The 23,102-nt window shown below is 53.0% G+C and overlaps 6 protein-coding genes across 6 annotated transcripts; 3 read left to right on the top strand and 3 right to left on the bottom strand.

The window, feature by feature from the left end:
• Positions 1-72: 72 nt before the first annotated feature.
• On the top strand, positions 73-8,396 carry ags1 (Cell wall alpha-1,3-glucan synthase ags1). Its single transcript, XM_062890520.1, has 6 exons — positions 73-130; positions 222-1,199; positions 1,253-1,654; positions 1,707-5,706; positions 5,757-7,336; positions 7,390-8,396. Exons 2-6 carry the CDS (start codon positions 843-845, stop codon positions 8,011-8,013), a joined length of 6,963 nt encoding a protein of 2,320 aa, XP_062741678.1. The 5' UTR covers positions 73-130; positions 222-842; the 3' UTR covers positions 8,014-8,396.
• Positions 8,397-9,872: 1,476 nt separating this feature from the next.
• QC762_500920 (uncharacterized protein) lies at positions 9,873-11,678 on the top strand (the record flags this gene model as incomplete). Its single annotated transcript, XM_062890521.1, has 1 exon — positions 9,873-11,678. One exon carries the CDS (start codon positions 9,873-9,875, stop codon positions 11,676-11,678), a length of 1,806 nt encoding a protein of 601 aa, XP_062741677.1.
• A 533-nt stretch (positions 11,679-12,211) lies between these two features.
• On the top strand, positions 12,212-14,626 carry QC762_500925 (uncharacterized protein). The gene is made up of 3 exons (XM_062890522.1): positions 12,212-12,366; positions 12,505-13,803; positions 13,858-14,626. The coding sequence occupies exons 2-3, from the start codon at positions 13,074-13,076 to the stop codon at positions 14,475-14,477; spliced, it is 1,350 nt and encodes a 449-aa protein (XP_062741676.1). The 5' UTR covers positions 12,212-12,366; positions 12,505-13,073; the 3' UTR covers positions 14,478-14,626.
• Positions 14,627-16,253: 1,627 nt separating this feature from the next.
• Positions 16,254-18,200, bottom strand: QC762_500930 (uncharacterized protein; the record flags this gene model as incomplete). The annotated part of the gene is made up of 2 exons (XM_062890523.1): positions 16,696-18,200; positions 16,254-16,554 (listed from the first exon to the last, which is right to left on the bottom strand). The coding sequence occupies exons 1-2, from the start codon at positions 17,676-17,678 to the stop codon at positions 16,254-16,256; spliced, it is 1,284 nt and encodes a 427-aa protein (XP_062741675.1). The 5' UTR covers positions 17,679-18,200.
• A 901-nt stretch (positions 18,201-19,101) lies between these two features.
• On the bottom strand, positions 19,102-21,081 carry QC762_500940 (uncharacterized protein; the record flags this gene model as incomplete). Its single annotated transcript, XM_062890524.1, has 2 exons — positions 19,102-20,577; positions 20,634-21,081. The coding sequence occupies 2 exons, from the start codon at positions 21,079-21,081 to the stop codon at positions 19,355-19,357; spliced, it is 1,671 nt and encodes a 556-aa protein (XP_062741674.1). The 3' UTR covers positions 19,102-19,354.
• Positions 21,082-21,627: 546 nt separating this feature from the next.
• Positions 21,628-23,008, bottom strand: QC762_500950 (uncharacterized protein; the record flags this gene model as incomplete). The annotated part of the gene is made up of 2 exons (XM_062890525.1): positions 22,444-23,008; positions 21,628-22,378 (listed from the first exon to the last, which is right to left on the bottom strand). The coding sequence occupies exons 1-2, from the start codon at positions 22,899-22,901 to the stop codon at positions 21,628-21,630; spliced, it is 1,209 nt and encodes a 402-aa protein (XP_062741673.1). The 5' UTR covers positions 22,902-23,008.
• Positions 23,009-23,102: the final 94 nt, after the last annotated feature.

Below are 23,102 nucleotides of genomic sequence, written 5' to 3'. Positions count from 1 at the left end.
ATCAGCGACGGCACGTCTGCCCGTCCCCTTCTCGACCTTGCCGCTCCGTACTCGCCCATCAGATGCTGGTACGCAGGTACCTGTTCATTAATAAGTTTTCTTGCATGATGCCTTCGTCGTCAGAACTCATGTTAGCTTGGTGTGACTCCACGACCACAGACATCACCTCTTCCAAACCTCCTGCTTCATCTCACAAGAGCCGGCCGCTGACTATGACATAGAGAATTAGCCTCCATCTCCCCCAAATCCTTCAGAAAATAAAAGAAAGGAAGCTTTTCTCTGTGTATCGTCAACCCGAGCAGGAGGATCAGTGTTACCGACATTGCTAGCCTGCTCCCGGCCCGCCCGCCAGAACCACAGGCCACACCCAGGGACACTGCCTTGACCCATTGAAACCGCCACGGTGGACCACCTTGACCCTTGACTCCCATCACTTTGTGTGACTAAACGGAATAGGGATGTGAAGCTCTCAAGCTGAGCATCTCTGCACAGGGGGGTGAGCTGTATGATGCTGAGAAACATCGGAAGAAGGATGCATCCCACGCGCTGTGATCAGGGATGAGCGGCGATATTCTACCCCCGTCATCATGCTTCTTGCCTCTACGAGGCGGTAAGGGGGTGGCCTCAGGCAAGTTGAGCCCAGGAGGCACCCGGGCGTCCGGAGAACGCGATATGGAAGACTGGTGTCCCAGTTCTCCCACGGGAACATCCTTCCTGGGTGATCTCTTCTTGTCTTGCTTTTGTCTTTTGCACCCTCACACTCGTTGCATGTGGTGTACCACCCACATCCCTTCCATTCACCTCGCACACTTCTTCGTGGTGGCTATCATTCGCTTTCCGCCATGATGGGTGCGTCGGTACAGTCATTCTTTCTTATGCTTCTTTTTGCAGCGTCCAGTCTTTCACTTCCATATATCCCAGAATATGAGGAATACAACCTCAACCAGAACAAGTCGGCCAGGACACCCCTCGACTATTGGGGAGAGTGGCCTGACCATGAGTTCCAATCATCTCCAGAGAACTGGCGAATGCCATTCTACTCTCTTTTTCTTGACAGATTTGTGAACGGCGACCCATCAAACGACAATGCCAATGGAACTGCTTTCGAGGTCGACATTCTTTCAACCCAGCTGCGGGCCGGCGGCGATGTAAGCGGTCTCATGGACACGCTTGATTATCTTCAGGGCATGGGTATCAAGGTGAGTTGCTTCTCTCATGATGAGCCTGGAGCAAGGTCACTGACTTGACAAAGGCAATCTACATTTGTGGCAGTCCCTTCATCAACCAGCCATGGTCGGCCGATTCATTCAGTCCATTGGACCTGACTCTCCTCGACCAACACTTTGGAACAATTGCGGTCTGGAGAAAGGCCATCGACGAGATTCACCGACGTGGCATGTATGTCGTCTTCGAAAATACCATCTCGACGATGGGTGATCTTCTTGGCTTCGAAGGATACCTCAACACGACCACACCTTTCAGCTTCACCGAACACAACGCCGTATGGAAGTCACCCCGAAGATACTGGGATTTTCCGCTGGGAGAGGCCCTAGTTGATTGCGAATATCCACGGTTTTGGGATGAGCATGGAAAGCCTGTTGGAGACGATGTGATGTCTAAGATGACCAAGTGTCGAACCAGTGACTTTGACCAGGTATGGGATGTAATCTCCCTTGTGTCGTATAACTTTCGCTAACACCACACAGTATGGTGATGTCGAGTCTTTTGGCAAGTACCCAGAATGGCAGAAACAGTTATCCAAGTTTGGCTTCGTCCAGGATCGTCTCCGAGAGTGGCGGCCAAGTGTTCTCGATAAGATCAAGCTGTTTTCTTGCATGACTATCGCAAGTCTCGACATCGATGGCTTTCGTATCGACAAGGGCCTGACCATCACACTCGACGCTCAAGCAGATTGGTCCGAGTACATCAGGGGATGCGCCAAGAAATATGGCAAAGACAACTTTTTTATTCCGGGCGAAATCGTTGGTGGGAATGCGCTAGGCGCTCTGTATTATGGTCGAGGTAAAGAGCCTCCCATGTTCGCTGCGACACCCGCCGAGAGCTACAACGCAACGAACGAAACAAGCCCGTCTTCGTACATTCGTCCCGTACAAGCGCTGGACTCTGCTTGTTTTCATTATTCTGCTTATCGTGCTCTCACACGATTTCTCGGCATCGATGGCGAATACGGCGCTGAAATGGATACTCGGATCAGTTGGGCAGAGGGGTGGCAAGATATGCTCATGACGACGGATTTTATCAACGCCAACACTGGCAAGTTCGACCCCCGTCACATGTTTGGCGTGTCCAACCAAGATGTCTTCCGCTGGCCATCAATTCAAAATGGAACGCAAAAGTACCTGGTTGGCGCCTTCATCATGTCTCTCTTGATGCCTGGCATCCCCATTGTCAACTGGGGCGAGGAGCAGGCCTTTTATGTGCTCGAAAACATCGCCGGTAATTATCTTTACGGTCGTCAGCCCATGACTTCAACGAATGCATGGGAGCTTCACGGTTGCTACAAAGTCGGATCTGAAAAGTACTTCAATTTTCCCCTCGACGCTGCCCTCTACGGCTGCGACGATCCCAACGTCAGCCTCGATCATCGTGATCCTTCACACCCAATCCGAGCAGTCGTCAAGAGATTTCTGGAACTAAGAACAGTCTACCCGGCACTTAACGATGGCTTTGAGATGTACCAATTATCGAATCATACCAACTGGATCTACCTTCCCGGATCAAACGGAACTGGCACAGAGCTGGGTCTATGGAGCTACATCAGAATGCCCCATCAACAACTGCAAAACTTTTCGTCAGTACCTCATGGCGAGGACCCGGTGTGGCTAATGCTAGGAAACGAGAACAGGACCATCAGCTACAAGTTCAACTGCTCTGATCCTCAGACAGCTTTGCTATCAGCCTTCGGAGCAGGTGCCACGGTCAGGAACCTCCTATATCCCTATGAGGAGTACACACTTGAACCTTCGACCAAGCGAATTGATGACAATGAAGATGAGTTATTTCACGGCTGCTTGAGTGAGCTCAGCTTCCCCGCTTGGGGGTTCAAGGCCTTTGTTCCCGTCGAAAGCTGGGTCGGCCCAGCTCCTGTCATCACCAAGTTCCTCCCAGGTCATGACTATCGCTTGGAGTCTGCCAAGGACGGCAAAACATCTGTGGAGATACAGATACATTTTTCACAGGAGATGGATTGTGAGAGTGTGTTCAACTCCATCGAGATTACATCCAACACGGCCGGCGGAGCTGTTGCGTCGCTCAATAGGGGGTCCCTGAGATGCAAGAAGCTGAATGTCGTTGAAAATTCCACAAAATACGTTGGTCAGGTCGCATCGGTGTGGGAATTCGCCGCCACAATCAACTCCATTCCCGATGGCATTCACCGCATTACAGTACGGAATGCCACCGACAAAGCGGGCACGGGTAGTACGGGATCAACGGATCACTTCCTGCTGCGAGTTGGGCCCCAGAGCAATCCCATGGTCTTCCCCAGACATGCCAACTACTCCAGGGAGCTTGTCTACGCTAAAGGAGAGGGCATCTTTGTTCGCCACAGAGCAGCAGGCGCCACCAAGTTCCGATGTTCTCAAACATGGAGCTCGAACTGGACCCCATGGCTCGATTACACGGGAGAAGACTACAGGCTACCAGCCAAGAATTGGACAGGAACAAACCTGCAGGATTGGACTGGCGAGCATGTCGTCTGTCAGTACTACAGCAAGCTTGCTGGAAGTAGCCATCACCAGCAAGAAGGTGACCTGGATGCATCCAGCCTACCCCGGCGTTTCCCCCACCTCTTCATTAACGGTCACTTCAATGCGTTCGGGTTCGACGCAGGCATTCCAAACAAGATGCTCCAGAAGGCCGACAGTGGTGTTTGGTCTGTGGATATCATGGCTGAGTGGCCAACCGCTCTGCAATTTAACGTTTGGGGCTTGAACCCGGATGGTCTTCCGGACCAGACGTGGATTTTCGGTGATGTCAACTTCGACTATGTGCTTGACAGACTGCCCCCTGGGTCCTTGAGGCAAAATGTTGTCAACATCACCGAGTCTCCCCCTTCCCCTTTTGTGGGATGGCGGTTTGAAGTGGACGATGCCACCATGAGATACAGCAAGTTTCCAGCAGGCAGCAGGGTACGGCAGATTACAATCTTCTCGCTCATGTGGGTGTTGCCGTTGCTTACGGGATGGCTCGTCGTCTTCACATTCACCGGGTCGTTTTACAAAGTCAAGCACAATGTTTCGGGCGCTGTCACGAAGCATGGTAAACTGTCTGAGAAGCTCCGGCAAGTTTTCGAAATGAAGGAAAAGCCATTGCCTCGACCGAGTCGACCCTCGTCTGATGCATCCTCTGTCGGTGATCCAACACGGCCCGGGACATCACACACAACCGGCAGAGGGTTGAATGGCCAAGGCCTTCATATGGACATTGGGGCTCCTCGCAAGAAGGCCCTCATTGCCACAATGGAGTACGACATCGAAGACTGGAAGATCAAGATCAAGATCGGTGGTCTTGGTGTGATGGCACAACTGATGGGCAAAGCTCTTGGCCATCTAGATATCATCTGGGTCGTCCCGTGTGTTGGGGGTCTTGAGAACGCATATCCTAATGGGTACCCAGTTGATCAACGTGCCGAGCCTATGGAGATCACGATTCTCGGCTCTCAGTACAATGTCGATGTTCAATACCACACGCTCCGGAATATCACCTACGTTCTGCTCGATGCACCAGTTTTCCGCCTTCAAACACCCGCCAATCCGTACCCGGAAAGAATGGATGATCTTGACAGCGCCATTTACTACTCGGCTTGGAACCAGTGTATTGCCGAGGCCTTGAAGCGCTTCAACCCAGACATTTACCACATCAACGACTTCCACGGCGCCCTTGCCCCATTGTACCTACTCCCTCGTGTTATTCCATGCTGCCTTTCTCTTCACAACGCCGAATTTCAGGGAATGTGGAGCCTTGGAACGAAAGAAGAAAAGGAGGAGGTTTGCAAGGTTTTCAACTTGGACCAGAAGGTTGTGGAACGATTTGTGCAATTTGGCGAGGTCTTCAACTTACTGCATGCGGGAGCTAGTTATCTGCGGGAGTTCCAACACGGCTTCGGAGCGGTGGGAGTCTCCAAGAAGTATGGCAAGAGAAGTTTTGCACGATATCCAATTTTCTGGGGCCTCTCAAAGATTGGAAGCCTTCCAAATCCAGATCCTTCGGACACAGCTGAGTGGTCGCCGGAGCTTGAGGCAGCTTCCCAGGCTGAGAAGGTTCACGTTGATGGCGAGTTTGAAGCTAAGCGTGCTGGGCTCCGTCGGCAGGCCCAGGAATGGGCTGGCCTGAAGCAAGATGCAGATGCTGAATTGTTTGTCTTTGTTGGTCGATGGTCTATGCAGAAGGGGGTGGATATTATTGCAGACGTGTTCCCGTCTGTGTTGGAGCACAATCCAAAGGTGCAGTTGATTGCTATCGGGCCAGTTATCGACCTCTATGGCAAATTGGCTGCTATCAAATTGGCAAGACTTATGGAGCAGTATCCTGATCGGGTTTTCTCCAAGCCAGAGTTTACGCAGCTGCCTCCATATATCTTCAGTGGTGCTGAGTTTGCGCTTATTCCATCTCGCGACGAGCCGTTTGGCTTGGTGGCAGTGGAATTTGGGAGGAAAGGAGCGTTGGGGGTGGGAGCTCGAGTTGGTAAGCGTTATCCCTGATCGAGTCTTACAGTCAAGGCTAACAAGTTTCAGGTGGCCTCGGGAACATGCCCGGGTGGTATTACACTGTCGAATCAACATCGGCCAAGCATCTCATCAGTCAGTTCAAAGATGCCATCGAGGGCGCCCTCGCCTCAGATACCGAGACTCGTGCGAAGATGAGAGCTGTCTCAGCCAAACAGCGCTTCCCAGTCGCGCGATGGGTAGAAGAGATCAGCGAGCTTCACAGCACATCAATCCAAAAGTCTCAGAAGCACAGGGACAAGCCAGACCACCTCCGACTTGTTGGACTCTCCAAGACAAATCTCTCACGTTCTGCTTCACCCACACCGACAGAACTACAGTCTGGCCGACCCATCACTCCTACCTCGTTTCTTACGCCTGGCTACAACGGTCTGCCATCAGGTGGAAGAAGTCCGATGTCTGATGCAGCAGGATGGCCACTTATGCCTCCTCTGCCATCTCCAAATACCAAGAGGTACTCAGATGTCTCTATTCGTTCTGTCACCAAAGGGCGCAAGGATTTTGCACTGCAAAAGGTTGACCCGTTCTTCACGGACACTGATGGCGAATACACTGTCGAGTTCCAGAAGATGTTGGCGAATCTTGATGCCAAATCTTCAGAGACCGATCTCTGCATTGAGCAATATCTGGTCCGGTCTGAAAAGCAATGGTTCCAAGACTACAAGAGCATCAAATTCGGATTATCTTCGTCTCGAAACACATCCAAGGTCACTCTTGTGGAACCACCTTCGCCAGGTCGTGTTCACCCTCGCTTTTTGGATGTTCCATCCCGCCCAGCAAGCCCCTACACACCCAGTATTGCGTCTTCGGTCTACTCAGCCGAGGATGGAGACGAATTGCATGCCACTCATGGGCAGTATGTTTCCACTTTTGAGACGGAAGATGTGCCTCCCGTGGCGCATGCAACTGCTATGCAGAAGTTCATGCTTCGAAAGGTGTTTGACTGGCCTATTTACACTCTCATTTTGGCGCTTGGACAAATCCTAGCTGCCAACTCGTACCAGATTTCCCTGCTCAATGGCGAACAGGGTCAGACAGCGGGAACGCTTTACACTATTGCCTCGATTTACGCCGCAACGTCCATTTGCTGGTGGGTCGGTTCCCGCAATCTCAAATCTGTCTGGGTCTTGTCTACACCTTTTGCCATCTACGGTCTTGCCTTTCTCTTTGCTGGCTGCGCGCCGTTTGCGCAGTCATTCTATGCGCGAGGCTGGGTCCAGAACACAGCCTCTGGGCTGTATGCAGCAGCATCTTCCAGCGGATCAATGTTCTTTGCTCTCAACTTTGGCGACGAGGGCGGTGCGCCAGTGAGGACATGGGTCATCCGTGCCTGCGCTGTGCAGGGTGTACAGCAGATTTACATCAGCGGTCTCTGGTACTGGGGATCTCTTCTCAGTTCTTACGACAGCAACGGTATCCCCATGGCGCGGGCATCCAACACGATTGTGTCGGCCGTCTGTCTCCCTGTTGCGGTGCTGATGATGGCATTAGCGGTTGTCACCCACCTCGGCTTGCCTGATTACTACCGACAAACTCCGGGGTCCATCCCATCATTTTTCAAGTCTGTTTTCCGACGCAAGCTAATTATCGTAAGTTTATCATCACTCACCCTACCTTTCACACATATTGACATCTCGCCCAGTGCTTCCTCGTTTCCGTCATAATCCAAAACTACTGGCTCTCCTCCAACTACGGCCGCAGCTGGCGCTTCCTCTGGACGACGGCCCACGCCCAACCCTGGCAGATCCTGCTGCTCATCATCCTCTTCTTTGGCCTAATCTGGATCGCGCTCTTCTGGCAACTCGCCCACCTGTCGCGCGAGCACAGCTGGCTCTTCCCCGTGCTCGCCATCGGCCTCGGCGCACCACGTTGGGCGCAAATCTTTTGGGGTGTCTCCGGGGTTGGCACCTCCCTCCCCTGGGCATCAGACGTGGGCGGGGCTCTGCTGTCGAGATCGTTATGGCTTTGGCTCGGGGTCTTGGATGCGTTGCAAGGCACGGGGGTGGGCATGATGCTTTTGCAGACCACGACGAGGTTTCACAACAATTTTGCGCTGGTGGCGGCGCAGGTGCTGGGGAGTATGGCTACGGCGGTGGGGAGGGCGACGGCGCCGAACGCGGTTGGGCCGGGGCCGGTGTTTCCCAATTTGGCCTTGAGTCTGGATGGGTTGGGGAATGGGTGGTTTTGGGTTTGTTTGTTGATGCAGGGGGGGATATGTGTGGCTTTTGGAACGTTTTTTAGGAAGGAGCAGTTGAGTAAACCTTAAGTGAGGGGGAATGAAGTTGATGCTCGAACACAACTTGGATAATGGTTTGCAGATGATAGATGGGGTTGTACACTTTTTTTCCTTTTTCTTTTTTCTGTTTCTGATCCTAAATTTAGATACCTTGGGGTTCTGTATAGATAGGTAGCAGTACATGAGTTAAAAGCATGTCTTCTTGTTGTTTTTGCTCTCGGAAGATAGTACCCCTGAAAGCAACCGCCGAGGCGAGCCAAGAGAGGTTAACAGCGGGAGCTACGACAACAAGCTCCCTAGCGTGCCTTGGCGGTTAACTTCCAGACCTCCAGTCGAGAGCTCCAGATGCGGTGGCGGAAAAGATGGGATGGTCTAGAAGGGGATAGGATGTCTTCTTATCAGATTGAGAGTACAACGTGATCGGCAAGACGGAAAGAAAAATTTATTCACGGTACACCGAGTTCAACTTCGGCAAGATTTTGTGGTCGTGTTTGTGGGATGACGGAAGACAGGAGGAACACGTTCGGGAGGTTGAGACAGTCCTGACCCGTCAAAGGGGGGGTGGTTGGCTGTCTTGTTTCTCTCACATTACATAAAAGTTCAATCATTCGGGTTTTGGACTCTCAGTGGAGAATCTGGAAGGATTTCGAGACGAGAGAAAAAAGCACGAGGGGTTTTCCATTATTTGGTGTTGACTTTTGTTGTTGTGCGAGTGTGCCAAAGGTACCAAGAGAGGTGACAGGGCCAAGGTGCCTTTTCGTCTGAAACAAATGCTTTGATGTGGGACGAGAATTGCTGGTTCCGACCGATCGGAGATCTGCAACCGCGTGTGGTGGCGTACTTACCCCTGAAGCCAATTGCCGTGAGCTCCATCTCCGATGTTATTAGCGGGAAGGGAGACTCTGTCTAGATATCTTCTGGAATCATCATAGGAAGCAAACGCCTTGATCATAAGTATCCACGTTTGCTCAGAATACGCGTTCGTCTGCATGTTGTTGCTGTGCAAAATCGTGTATTTAGGTAGTGATTCTCAGCTCAGGTAACACTCGGGAGCTTAGGGGATGTGAGGCTGCTTGGCCGGGTTCCTGCGTGGGAGGTGGGATTTGTGGGATTTGTGGAGACAAACGGATGTTGAGCTCGGGGGTGGGTGGTGGGCGTTGCTATTGATGTATGATGGCATCTAGGTTGAGAAGAACATTGAGATGAGCTGCAAAAAATAAGGTAGGTAGCTTGGAGTCGAATGGTATAAATGGAGATCGCCATCCACTGTCGGAACATCTTGAGACTTCAGCTGCCAACTCGTCCGTAGCCAGTGCCACCCCGGGTACCTGCATCAAACCGGGCATTTCCCTCCTGCCTCGGAAACTCCCACTCGATGACGTTCCATGTCACCGCCATAAGAATTAGCTCGACGCCTCATGCCGCCTGGGAAATGGCCCGAAAGATGCCCGCCCGGTCGACATGGCTCCGAGCGTTCCCCTGAGCTTCCGATATCTCTGACTTGATGGCAACGCCACTTTTGGTCCTCCCAATTGCCGTGCCTCCATCTTGTGAGCCTGAGGTGTCGTTGTACCCGCGTCGGACCATACATTGTACTACTGCTGTCCTTTCTTGCTATCTTTCCCTTGCTGGTTCCTCATTGCTTTCTGAGTTGCCACGTTGGCTTTTTGTCCCCGACTTCCCAGTCCAGAGTTTCGGCGTTCCCAGTCAGTTCTGCCAGGGCTGAACGGCGACATTTGCAAGCTTCCTTCCTGTTCCGAGTCTGCCTTCGTTCCTCCGCACCATCAGGGAGCCACCACGGCACGGGCACACGGTGAAGCGTCGCTCCTTCCGCCCAAACGGTTGGGCTAGTGACAGTGTCTCCACGGACAAGGGCGAGTACAAACGACATGCCGGCTGCAGACTGTCAAGCTTTGAGATTTTCAACCTCGGACGTTAACTTTGACAAGCCCACGACGTCAACACGCAGCAGCAGCAGACGCAGCAGCGGCAGCATGGTGGCTCTGATGCCGAACCCACACCGCTGCCTCCCCATGCGGAGCCCCATGGCGAGAGCTCTTGTCCTGACTTTTGCTATTCTCGCCATCAGTACCCTCCTTCTCAGATCCAGTGCCGAAGTACAGACCGCCATCATCCAGACGGCAGCGTCCGCCAAGCAAGCGATATATCTCCAGAGACCGTTGAAGCATGGCGCCGACTGGCAAGATACACTTCCGACACCGACAGAGCCACACCGGGCCAGCTCCACAGGGGATATTGCGGCTGCATTGGTCAACTCATCCATCCCTATGGACTGCAATTATGACATTGCTCGGCTGAAGCAGTGGAAGGAAAAGTACAAGCTGGGGGGCCAGATTGAGTATACGAAACGATATATCCAGGTTTCCCGTCAGCCCATACGCCGCAAGTCCATGACGGCGCTAAACCAAAGCTTCCTGACCGGCACCATCATGACAGTGGACCTCAACAATCCCGAGCCGTATCAAGCCGAGTCGTGCCCCGAGCCCCTTGTGGCGCCCGTTTCGCAGTCTCCATTCCCCGGAAGTGCCAATGCATCGGAATTCATGTTTGGTGTCTCGACCACGTACAAACGGTTCAGCGATCCGAAGACGAGCCCGGTGAACGAGTGGACGTATTGGTTGACAGATGGGAAGGGGAATACTAACGGTGGGAAGCTGCTTCTGATGCTGTTGGATGCCGAGGATGAGCAGCTGCAGGAGACGCATAACATCTTGACGACGGCGGGGATCGATGTGGATGTGTATCGGTCTAACGCAGAGGATATCATGGCCGTGAGGTATTTGGCATTGGTGCCGACCATGTATAACCACCCGGAAAGGCCGAGGAAGAAGTGGCTGGTGACGTGCGATGATGACACCTTCTTTCCGAGCTTCAATGCGCTGAAGGAGAGGTTTGACGAGTTTGATGACGGGTTTCCGATGTATATTGGAACGTTTTCGGAGGATGTGAATAACATTCAGAGGCATGGGTCGCAGGCGTTCGGGGGCGCGGGGGTGTTTCTGAGTGTGCCCATGGCAGGTTTGGTGGCCGAGAGGTATGAGAGTTGCAAGACGGAGCAGAAGATCAAGGAGGCGAACTCGGGGTGGGGACCGCAGGGGGATATCTTGCTGAGAAAGTGCATTTATGAGAATTCAAACTACAAGCTCACGCTGTTGAATGAGCTGTGGCAGTTGGACTTGTATGGGGATCCGTCTGGGTTTTATGAGTCGGGGATCAAGCCGTTGAGCTTGCATCATTATCGAGGAGGGGGATGGCATGTGGCTTATCCGTGGCATTACACCAAGGTGTCGAATGTCTGTGGAGAGGACTGCATGATGCAGAGGTTTCGGACCGAGGATGATTTTGTGATTGCGAATGGATTTAGTGTGGCGTATTATCCGCAGGGAATCGACTTTGATGTGAACCAGTTCGAGGCGACGTTCCATGCGGCGCCGCAGAACCATGGATGGAATTTGGATTTTATCATGGGACCGCAGAGGCCGAGCCTGCACAGGACGGGGAGGAAGCTGAGTTGGGATTTGCAGGAGGCTGAGGTGTTGGAGGAGGGGATGGTGGTGAGGCAGGTTTATGTGAGGAGAGCGGATGATTGGAGGTGGAAGAATGTGGATGGGAGCGCCATGGCTGGGCGGGACGGGGTGCTGGAGTTGGTTTGGTTGGGCGACCGTGGGCAGTAAGTGATGCCGTGACAGGGTATCCAGAGCTGGAGTATTATTGAGGATCGGAGACCAAGATTTCTAGTTTCTTCGTATGATACCTGGGGGGTTGTTCTGCCTGCTTTGAGTAATTTTGGTGGTCAGTCTAAAGCAGTTAATGTTGAGGAGATGGGGTCATATTGGGAAGGCAAAAGATGACAGACGGATATTTCAATGTTATGAGACGTTTCTGGTAGATATAGATGCTGATACAAATAACTTATCTTTTCTCTTTCTCTTTTTTCGAAGGCTTTGTTGGAGAAATGGCGTTGGTTGGGACTTTGTATGATCCTGGTTCAGATCAAAGCAACGTTGTCTTATGCTTGCGCTTTATGCTCGCGTGTTGTGCTTATAAACTTATGCACATGATGTATGCATGTGTTTGTATGCTTGTTACATCTAATGCTTGGCATGTTATGGCCGGTTTTATGCTTGGCATGATGTGTCAGCTTTTTATGTGGCCCGTGCGGCTTCAAAAGCCTTGGGCTCCCCCGTGACCAAGTCGAAAAGAGGCTCCACGTCTCTCCCCATTCATTTCCATCCATCCACCAACTCCATCAAAATCCAACCGTTTCTTCATCGACATTCAACCTCCGACCTCGAGTCGAGTCGCCATCGGCGCGATGGATGACATCTGCGATGAATCCACTCAGCCATTCTCTACCTTAGGGTCAGTGACTTGATGGTACCGGTGTGACTTCGCCTAGGCCCTGGTGCCTGCGTGAATTACCGTTCCGTCTCTCCCCGACGCCGCACTCGACGTACGCATCGCACAAGCCAAGAGCCATCATTATCGACTCCTTGGTAGGCCGTGGGGATAGAGAGATAGCTGGCCACGGCGCTCTCTGCCTTGTCTCCGTTTGTGCGATACCTACCGACACCTGCGTGGTCGCGTAAGAGCGGCGGCATCATCATCACCAACCACACATTTCGGTTCTTTTCTCCATTTTCCATCAATACCGGCGTCGTGCATCTATCGATCCACGACCGTTCCGTACCTCCTGGATGGCACGCTCAAAGCAAGCGTCCTGCGAGTCGAGAGCCATAAAATCTCTCCAAATCCTAATCATCAGGCAACGCCTGTTGAAAGGACTGGGGCTCGAGATAGGCCGCAAGACGGTTGGAGTCAGCTGACCATGGCGCTCTTTGCTGTCTTGCTTCCGTTCGTGGGAGCCCTGCCAACAATTGTGTCGTCTAGCAAGGGCGGCGGTATCTCTTTTTTTTTGTCCTCTGTCGTGATATTGTTACTGGACCATCGTGTCTAACCGTGCTTACGGGGCTTGTAGCTCGAGGGAGGTAGGTGAAATTGACGGTGACAAGCTTGATGACACCTTGAACGACAGAGTTGATAATCGCGACGGTCCCGATTTTTACGCCATGGACGATTCGAGCGACGATGAAAGACATTGCAAAATAGATTTGAAGGATCGAGCTGGCGTGGTGGAGTGGGAGGATGCGAACCGACACCTGCAACATACTCCAGATCTCCGTATGGATGTGCACGTTGATGCTTCGAACGACCGAGCCCTCTTTGCGCTTCACGGCTGTATATTTCTCAAAGGCGGCAAGCCCAACAAAGTCAGCGTTTACATATTCGTCCACCCAGAAAACATACACTCCGTCGGGTACGATCACAGCACTGGTCCCTCTATACCGGCGATGCAGCGTGATCCTTCCAAGAACTTTATCAGCCTTCGCTTCAGCATGACGCAGGCGCCTGTCTTCGTGGTGCCAAAAAACCGTCCTCTGGTGCCAAAGGCGCGATCCGAAGGTCTGCTGGATACCATGAAGGCCCTCGCATCTGCTCAAGACTTCACCGTCTATCTGAACATGCTGCAGCTGGTGCCCGAGGTTCGGTATCAGCTCTCGTTGCTGCCGTCTGTCTTTTTGTTCAATGACTTGCAGACCGATGAGAGATGGGCAGCCATTGGTAGGCTGTATCATGGTGCAGGCGGTCAGGTTGTTAACCTTGGCAATACTGCCGCTGCACCTCGGCCAACGCCTAGTTGCGACAATCTGGTCATGGAGACATTGGAAGAGTTGTCACCGCCACCATATGTTGAGAAGGCTCCCTACCAAAACCCAACACAACTAGCTACCCCGCCAGGTATGTATTTTTATTTACTTCTTTTTTGGTGCATGCTAACATTGGCTTGATAAGATCGAAAACGGCGGCGCACGAGCGAACCGTTGTCTTCCTCGAGAACCGACAAGCGGCTCTTACTCGACTTGGGCCAGGGTCGTGTGTTCAGGGAGAACAACGCCGAACTGGAAAGTCGTATTGAACGGCTCGAGAAGATGTTTCAGGACTCTACACCCGGCCAGGCAGTTCAGGGCTACACTGGGCTGGAAAGTCGCATCGAACGGCTCGAGATGATGATTCTGGAGCCTGCCGCCCGATCACCTTGTAGATACAACAGCGAGGAGGCAGAACATCTCATCAGTCATGTGAATGACCGTATCGATGACCAGTTCACAGGTGTTCACGTCGAACTACAAGATAAAGTCATGGAGGACACTGAGCGCTTGGTGACCGAGAAAACCGAAGAGTCGCAGGAAGAGCTGCGGAAAGGCCTGCGGGAAACGTTGATGGAAGAGTTACGGGAGGAGCTCATGGACAAGTTACGAGTGGAGCTTCTGGGAACGATAAGAGAAGAGGTCAAGCGAGAGTTGATGGCGGAGATCAAGGTGGAATTGTTCAGAGACATGGCCCAGGCTATGATGGGCGTGGCCTGCGGTACCAGCAGCGAGAAGGCGAAGATGGCTCTGAATAGTATATAGTGTCAACATAGAGCAAAAGTCAGTGGTTCTAACTCAACAAGCTAAGATTACCGGCCTCCCACCTGTGAATGTTTACCGATTTTTGATGAATAATGTCAACCAGTGCTCTTGCAATACATCTAAAGATCTTTTCAACATTCTGAAAACACCAATATTCATAGCCGTCAGAGTCTAGATGGGAATCCAAAAAGACTTGAAGGTGGATGTTTACTCATTACATGCCTACATACGCTACAGTCTTCACCAAGTAGATTCAAGATGAGTCCGTTTACAGATAACGCCCCAACAAGGTCCCTCGGCCATTGCCTCAAGATGGACCTACACTCAACGGGAGATGCTAAGTCGGTCCTGGAAAATAGCCGATATGTCCATCAGACAAGGAAAAAAACAAAGGAAGAAAAAAAGAAAAAAAGGAACAGCTACCATGTCTATTTGGGAGAAGTCGCAAAGTATACGGCGGAAGTGTTAAGATTCTTGTGATGCTGATCGCTTTGTTTACGGTGTGGAGGAGGGGTCAGGAGATGGTCAATGAGGGTTCTGAAATTTTTGGGGTTTTCCTTCCGTCAAACACTGGACACTAAACACACCCCCTCTTCCAGTACCTACGTCGGGAATAGTAAGCGCAGTTGAGTGATAAACCTGCAGATCAAGCAGACATGCGAGATCTCAATAAAGATTTTCCTGCAAGATAAGCCCAAGGGCCTGGACCGATCTTTCGCCGCCGTCCACTTTGGGAAGTCCAGACTCAGAGGCTGCGGCAACGTGCTGCTTGATAGTAATTTCTTCCCCAATCGGCAACAGGTCAACATATGATGGATTGTTGTGTGAGATCATCTCAAAGTCGTATTTCACTATGTGATTGTCCTTTGCCTGGCCTGTTGAGCTGTTTGAACCACACCATACTTTACCAGTTCAACAAGGCATATACTGTGTATCAGCTGTCAATCAAGGCTTGTGGCTGGGGGATACGACGGGTGCATAACAATCGAGTGTGTTCCTCGACCAGGTAAGGGTAATCAACACATCATTCAACTCAACTGCTGCCACCACCACTTCGTCCACTGCTGTTACCCACCATCAAGACGATTCGCACCACTCCAATGCTCCATCATCTTGCCGAGTTGACCTACAGGCAAATAACCATTCTTATCGTCACCCACATGATTGTTCGTCTGCAAATGGCGCATCGCCCACAGCCTAGGAATGTCCATGGCAAGCGGAATGTCGTGCACCTCCCCATCCTCGACATCATGCCTGGGAGTGGAAACCTTGATATGCTGGAAACACTCGCGAGCTTTCAACGGGACATCCTTCCCTAGCCGCCAGGCAAGTGCCCCGATTGCCTGCAGCAGGCGACCAAAGAATGGGTATATTTGAGCGCAAACACTCAACCTGACACAACCGTTTATGAAGAGCTCATGGGTGTCGGACCCGGTGTCTTCAGGGTCGAGTAAGGGGATGAGGGGGACTAGTGAATAGTACAGGGCGAAACCGATGGGATAATGTGGCCTGTTGTGAGACCACTGCAGTAGGGCATCGACTGTCTCTGATATAAATCGAGCATGTTGTATGAACAAATCTTTCACCGTCGTTGTGACAGTGCTCTCATCGGGAAGGGTGAGCTCAGCGGGAAGGGGATGGAGGACTGAGAGAGCGACTTCGCTTTGTTGTAGGCTGGAGTGATAAGTAGGTTAGCAAGCGTTTCAATGTGACGACAGTGGTGGATTTAGGAAAGAGATATATGGTATAGGCCGAGACACCCGAGCCCAGTTCTAATCACCTGACGTAGCAGCTCGACAACGACGAGTTGGTCTCTGCCTGAAGCTGATTTGAAAACAAATCACACAGCACCCTCCACCGCAAAAGGATGGATTGCCGTATCCTAATATCCTCCCCACTACCCACACCAGTGTTTTGTTCAGCCTCATGCATGGCAATGGTATATTGGATTTCGGCGAGGCTGCACAAGGCGTCCGTCAATCTTCCATTGACGTCGCCGTCGGCATCCGCCATCGCTGCATTGCGAGCATTGTCAGCACAAAGTGATGTCTGGATGGGGGTGTCCAATTCGAAAAGTCTAGGTACCATCGGCGGTCGTACTAGAGGGGGTCGGTTGTAAAGCAAAAAGGTTCGACTAAAGAGAGACTATACGTCAGCATATGCTCAAGCCATCCGTTCTGTGCGGGACATACCATAAGCAATGCACATAACAACTTACCTCTCCGCCACGAAAATCCCCCATAGAGCTTTCGACAACACACGTCGTTCGAGAGCCTGATCTGGAACATCGTCGCGCAAATACTTTATTCTTGACTCCAAATCCAGGTATTCCAACATGTCAAGGCTCGTCCGCCGAAAGTGCAAGCCGGCACGGTCCCTGCCCAGCAAGGCTGATATCAGGTATAAAAGGTATAAAGCGAGAACCGTAGGCAGAGAGGGTCGGCCATGTTCTCGCTCGAGGATGGATTTCGCTTGGCTCAGGAAGAGCTCGACAAGACCGGTGCTCGAGGTCAACTCAAAACAAGGCATGGCGCAGACGGCATTGGCAAGAAGAGGTGAACACAACTTGGACGTTGTCAGATTCTTGGCTTGCATGTCGGAGACGAAGACATCTCTGTCAATAGCCGGGAATAGCTGGGAGCTAGGCGAGAAGAAGCGCGACATCAGCCTCGAAACAACAGCATCGTTGACCAGCGTTGTCCACGGTCGAGCTGGGACGTGTATGTCGATGATTTCATTCGCGTCGGACGGAGAGGGGAGCTTGGCCGGGCTAGAAGAAACAAAAGGCAGCAGCTCGGCATCCCTCAAAGACTGACACACCTCGAATGGGTCGTTGAAAACGCGAAGGCGGGCAAAGATGTTTTCGGCTTCGCGTTGGGGCTTGTCACGGATCGAGGTCAGAAGATGTAACAGGTCATCCCGCTCTTTCTTGTATCGCGCCTTCTCTCTTTTATCGGCCTGGGTCAGCGTCTCATTGACCTTGGTGGTATAGGTGCACTGGACGCCGTTGCTTAAGCACCGTCCACAGGTCGGCCGTCGGCTGTCGCACTTTGCTTTCTTCTCCCGGCAAAGCTCGCAGGCGGCTATGGAGGCCGATCGTCTCGGTGGCAGAGGGGTACCGGTGGGTGGCGTCTTCAAGCCGGCGCGTGATTCGGACGGTGGGGGCGCTGGAAGGAGAGGTCGCGGCGGTGGCTTGTCCATATTGTCGAGGCTTGAAGAGGACGACGGGACCTGTCATGAGAAGGATGCGTGAACGCGGATGGCCTGGCTGTCGGGCCTTTCCGTCGCTTGGGTTAGCTGCGCGATGGGGTGGCGAGGGTCTGTCACTTTTTTGGGCTTCAAGGCACGCAAGATATCAGACGGATACCTTGGGTACCGGTACGGGGAGTGGTCCGGAAGGGGGGCAGGCTCAGTCAGGTGTCGGTTGGCTGGAGGGCGCACAAGAAGAGAGTCCAGACTGGTCATGCTGTGCTAGAACGGAGCGGTATTTAGCCATGTTGGCAGAAGCTGGGCATCTGGAGTAGGTCGTAGTTTCTAATGTATGGGGCAGAGAGAGCGGCACACGGGAAAGACTCGAGTCCAGGTTGGGGATTTGCGAGCGTTTTGGGAAGGTTGTGGAGTCTTAGGTAGGTAGGGGTGCCGTTATCGACTCGTCCTTCAACAGGTAGCAGGACTAAGGTAGTCTTGGAACCAAGAGACAAGGATTCGGCTTGGAGGGGTCCTGGGTGGTTCTACCTATATACCTACGTCTGTTTAGGGGTCTTGCCGTCCCTTGCCTCCCCCAAACCCTTACCCAGCCGTGACACGCCCCGGGAGTTGGAACGACCGGGCCCGAGAAAAGCTCAAAGGAGCATGTGCTCCCATGAATGAAATAATTGTGACAAGTTGTCACAGTCCTTGAACGCTTCATCAGACCACACGTCCGCAGACTTCAGCATTTCCAATCATTATCAGCCCGAACCCCCTCAACCTAAGAAGCAGGTACCAGGCAACAATGGTCCGGTCCGTCCCAAGAAATATCCAAGTGCCATCCCAGCCTGGCGTTTCCCTCGGGTCACATAAGCTTTGAGCATGTTACTTGGCACATCGGAGGGCTGTCCGGGGCCGCGACTGAACGCTCTAGAACCATTAGATGCTTGAAGCAGCAAACTTTTTTTCCCAATCACAACTCACGGCGGTCGCTCCGACCCGCGAATGGAAAATTTCATGATATCCGCTCAAGGTGGCACTGCTTCGATCACGGAGCTTTCTTCGGCCCATCCCCTGTTCGCCGGCGGAAATTACTCCGATGTAAGGTATTTCTGTTGGTGTTCTGGACATTGGCCGCCGCACCAACATGGGGAGGCTTCTTCCTACTTCAGTTGACAGGAACAACAAAAAACTAAGCTTTCGTCCCCCAAGTTAACACGTCTGACCCATCACTAGGTAGGTTCTCATGACTTTGCGAAAAGATAGGAACGGAACAGATCCTCCTAATGACCGGACGACTTGTCTGAACCATGACACAGACCGGAACTTTTCTTACGAGCCATATCCCTCGAAAGTTTAGACATCTGCAATCATCAGTGGTAACGCAGCACTGGTAAATAAGGTACCAAGGCACTAATGCATTGGACACCCGGACCCGAGGGGTTGTTCGGACTTGGAGCTTAGGAGTAATGTACATGCAAGGTCGCAGGCGGGCGGAAGCAAGCAGGTGAACGAAGATAAGCAGTCTCTGTTTCAGGGTGCTATCATATTTGGGGGTATTTCGAGATCATAATAACCGTCAAACTTGAGAAGCTAATCCACCAATACCAGTTACATGCTATACGATGCTCATCGTGTCCTCCACGTTATCCCTCCGAAAAACATGCAAACTTCCTTCAACTCCGCACCTAATGCAGTCCGGTCTTGGAGTTACCTGCGGGCGGCCTGGTCCCTTGACCCTCCACATATGCAGGAGGGAGGTCCTCTGGCTGCTGCTGGGTCCCACTCGGAGCAAACTCCGAATAGGACGGCGGTGGTGGACTGGTGGGGGACGCAAGCTTCGCCTCTGCGGCGGCCTCGGCAGCCTTAGCATTTACCACCGGCGTTGTGGGTCTCGGGGCGGTTGCCGAGCTGGAGGAGCCTCCGACATCAAGACCCCTCACACCGGCAGTGACATCGGCAACACCAGACGTGGCCGCTGCAGCGGGAGGCGGCACACCAGCCCCAGGCGCAAATTTGGGCGTTACTGGGCTGGAGCCGCTGTGTCCACGCCACCCGGAGGCACCGCTCAACACCTCAAAGAGTGTCTTGGCTGCAGCAGGTGGTTCTACCTTGCCATCCAGAATCTCCTGTACAGTGACCGGCCGGCCGTAGAATTTGGCATTGGCGGTATCGCGGGACAGAATCACAGTACCGCTGATTTGAACGCCAGCATACACACCGTGTGACTTGACATAACTGTAGACCGGTTTCCCAATGGCCTCACGTAAGGCACTGGGCTTGCGTCCCTTTGTGGGATCTTCCAAGGGGTCAGTCAACTCACCAGGGGAAAGCGGCGCCGTTTGGAAGTGGGTGTTATCGGCAGAGAGCGGTGGAGACGTGGCCGTTGGAGGGTGTTGTGGCGAGGTCTTCTCCTTCTCTTTGCCCTTCTGGTTCGCCGGAACGCCCCAGTCAAGAGAACCACCAGCGCCAAAAGGACCGGCAGTAACCGCAAGATCGGACCCGAGGCTCATGCGAGTCTTTGTGAAGAGGTCAAGAGCTTCCTTGGTGTTGATGACAACGACACAGTCGTAAATCTCTGCGCCAATAACGAAGCCACCTCCCACGCCCCCAACCTTGATGCCGCTGGGTGGAGACCAGCTGCCATCAGGCTTGCGGGCGATCAGGATGCCACTACCACCCGAGACGGTTCCCTGGAAACCCGCACGGAAGGCCGTGAAGATAGCCAGGCCCTGGGCTTTCGCAATGACCTTGGAAGGTATCGTGAGAAGTACCTTGGGTTTCTTTGTCTTGGCAGAATCTGTGTGTTTGCCATCGGTAGCCGAGGCCTCGGTGTTCATCGCAGCTGGTGCGGGTGTGGGTGCTGGCGTCGAAGAAGGTTGCTGCGCTGCGTCGACATAGATGCCGTCCTCTAGAACATTAATGTTAGCGGCTGACATGAAGGCGCAACCATGGAGCTGTACTTACTGCAGAATGCCCTCAAGATCCTGGCAGCTTTTTCACATTCCTTGTCCAGAGACTCGGCAATGAAGCCTTCAGCGCCCGTCTTGCGGGCCATCGCGTTGACTGCCGGGCCAACATGCGTCGTCAAGCTTTCAGAGGCCTTTTGGTAGTACTCCTTGAAGGAGAACTTGGACTTCTTCTTGGTTTCGCCATCGTGGTGACCATCTCCAGACGGCGGGAACTGGGGCGGGTGCTCGGATGTCGGCGTCGCGTTGTAGATGTCGTCGTCGGCACCACCTGTGGGCGGCGCAAACTGAGGATGCCTCGGGTTGTAATCTGGGATAGGGGTCTCGTCAGGATGCTTTGGCACCTGTGTCTGTGTGGTCTGGATGGGCGGGGGGCCGGGAGGCGGGGGCGGAAACGACTGCTTGTCTGCAGGCTCCAGCGGTGGCTTCTGGTCGGATGAGCTCATGATGATGATTCGGTATTTCTGACTTGGAGGAGACTTGGAAGATGGTCGCAGTGTAAATCAATCAGGGTTGGGCGGGAGATTGGCAGATTAGCGGCTGTGTCAACTCCTACTGGTGGGTCAATTGCCGGAATGTCCAAGAACGTGGAAGTTCCAAGAAGCGGGGTGGTTTGTTTGCGTGCTTGCTACTTTATACTCCAACGTCTGAGATGCTGAGATGGTTCCAAGCGCTGTTGCCAGGCGGAGGGAACACGAAGCTTGTGGCTTTGTATCAGAAGGCCGACCTCGATGTCCTTCTGTTTGCATCTATCTACAGTATCGTGATTGCACGGCACGTGGGTGTGCTACGGCACTGATGTCATAATTGAGGCTGAGCTGTGGCGTCCGTTACCACCACCCTTGCACGCGTGGCAGGCCGCGAATGCGTGTCGACAGCCAAAAATTCTCCGATTGGCTGCTGTGGCTCAATCTGGGCTCCCTCAACAATTCCCATCTATTCAGTATCTCGGACTATAGGCATCTACAGATTTTCCGACTCCGCTCTGACTCCTACTCGTTTCCAGGCTGTGTCTTGTTTTGGCCAGCAAGCCACTCATCGATATTGACCTTGTTCTTCAACAACTCGGGCAAGCTTAACACACTCAAGCTCAGCTCATCAGGCCCGCCGTCGAAGATGGCCGCGCCGAGAACCATCAGGTGCTCCGGATACTTGTTGAACACATGCAACGCCCTGGAGTAGGCACTGGGTTGGCTGCAAGGGTGCATCTCCCACTTGTCGGGATCACCACCAAACTGGTTCGAATATAGCTCATCCCGATCCGCGTCACTCACGATGATGGTGCCGTTGCCGCCGGGGTAAGGCGACCAGACAACATAAGGCGACGCGTTCGGCGCGACCTTGCCTTCAATGACAATCGGAATCCCAGGCGCCTCGTCGAACTTGGTTGGGTCCGGTGCAAGACGGTAGTAGACGGGATAGTTGACGCCGTGAGATGAAGAGTTGCCAACCGGGAACTCATACACTAGAATCCACTGTTTCAAGGGCGCGATGTAGGCGACGACAGTCATGCCGGGCCGGGCCAGATACTCGTCATACGCAACGTCATTCACCACAGGACCCCATGTCTTCAGATCAGTTGATCGCTGGTGAGCCAGCTTTTGACCGTGAAGAGGGTCGCGCTGGTCCGAGTAGTAGACGATCAGCTCGTCGTTGTGGACCAAGAGGAAGGGCTCCCAGATAGGGTCAGCACCGTTTGTGGTGTTCGGCCTGCCGCCAGCAGCGACATTTGACACAAAGGACCTTGCGAATGGTGATGTCAGCATTGGTCCCCACGTTGACGACAAACACAGGACCAGAAAACCTACCAGGACCGAGCCTTGTCTGTCGACGCATACAAGTCGATACGGGTGCCGTTGGCGCTCCAGCTGTTTCCTGACGCCAGAATAGTGCCAGCCTCGAAACCAGCCAAAGGAGCCGTCAGTTCAAGCAATGCTGGCTGAGCAGACATCCCCCAGCCATTGACTTGGTCAGTGATGTTGGAGACCCATTCCCAGTTCACGCCGCCATCCTTGCTCTCGAACACGGGGAAGGCTGCAGAGGGGGTGAAGAAGTTGGACCCGAGAACTGTGCTAGTAACCAGGAGAGTTCCATCCTCTAGTTCGATATGTCGTGGGTACGAAGCCCTGTGGCCCTCGGGGGGGTCGTAGATGATCCGTTGGCCGAAGGTGCTGAATGGTGCCGGGTCTGTCTCTGACCCTTGGGCCAACGTCGAGGCTGTCAGAGCCCCGACACTCAGAACACACGAGAGAAGGCTTGGAAGCATGGCTGCGGGTAACAGAGCTCGGTGTTCGGTGGACCCTGAGCTTCCATTGCGTAGATGGTGCTGGCGTTTATTTGTTCACCCTCGTCTTCAACATGTAGCTGTCGATGAATTATCCAGCGGACCTCCGGCAATACCATCCATTCTTCCGGTCCTACAAACCCCTCTTCTTGTTGCCACCGTTGATGACGGGCAGCCAGGTAG

Source organism: Podospora pseudocomata, chromosome 5 (genome assembly GCF_035222375.1).
Source record: "Podospora pseudocomata strain CBS 415.72m chromosome 5, whole genome shotgun sequence".
Classification (NCBI taxonomy): domain Eukaryota; kingdom Fungi; phylum Ascomycota; class Sordariomycetes; order Sordariales; family Podosporaceae; genus Podospora; species Podospora pseudocomata.
Note: the sequence above shows the minus strand (reverse complement) of the source record. Positions and strands in the feature narration are given on the sequence as shown.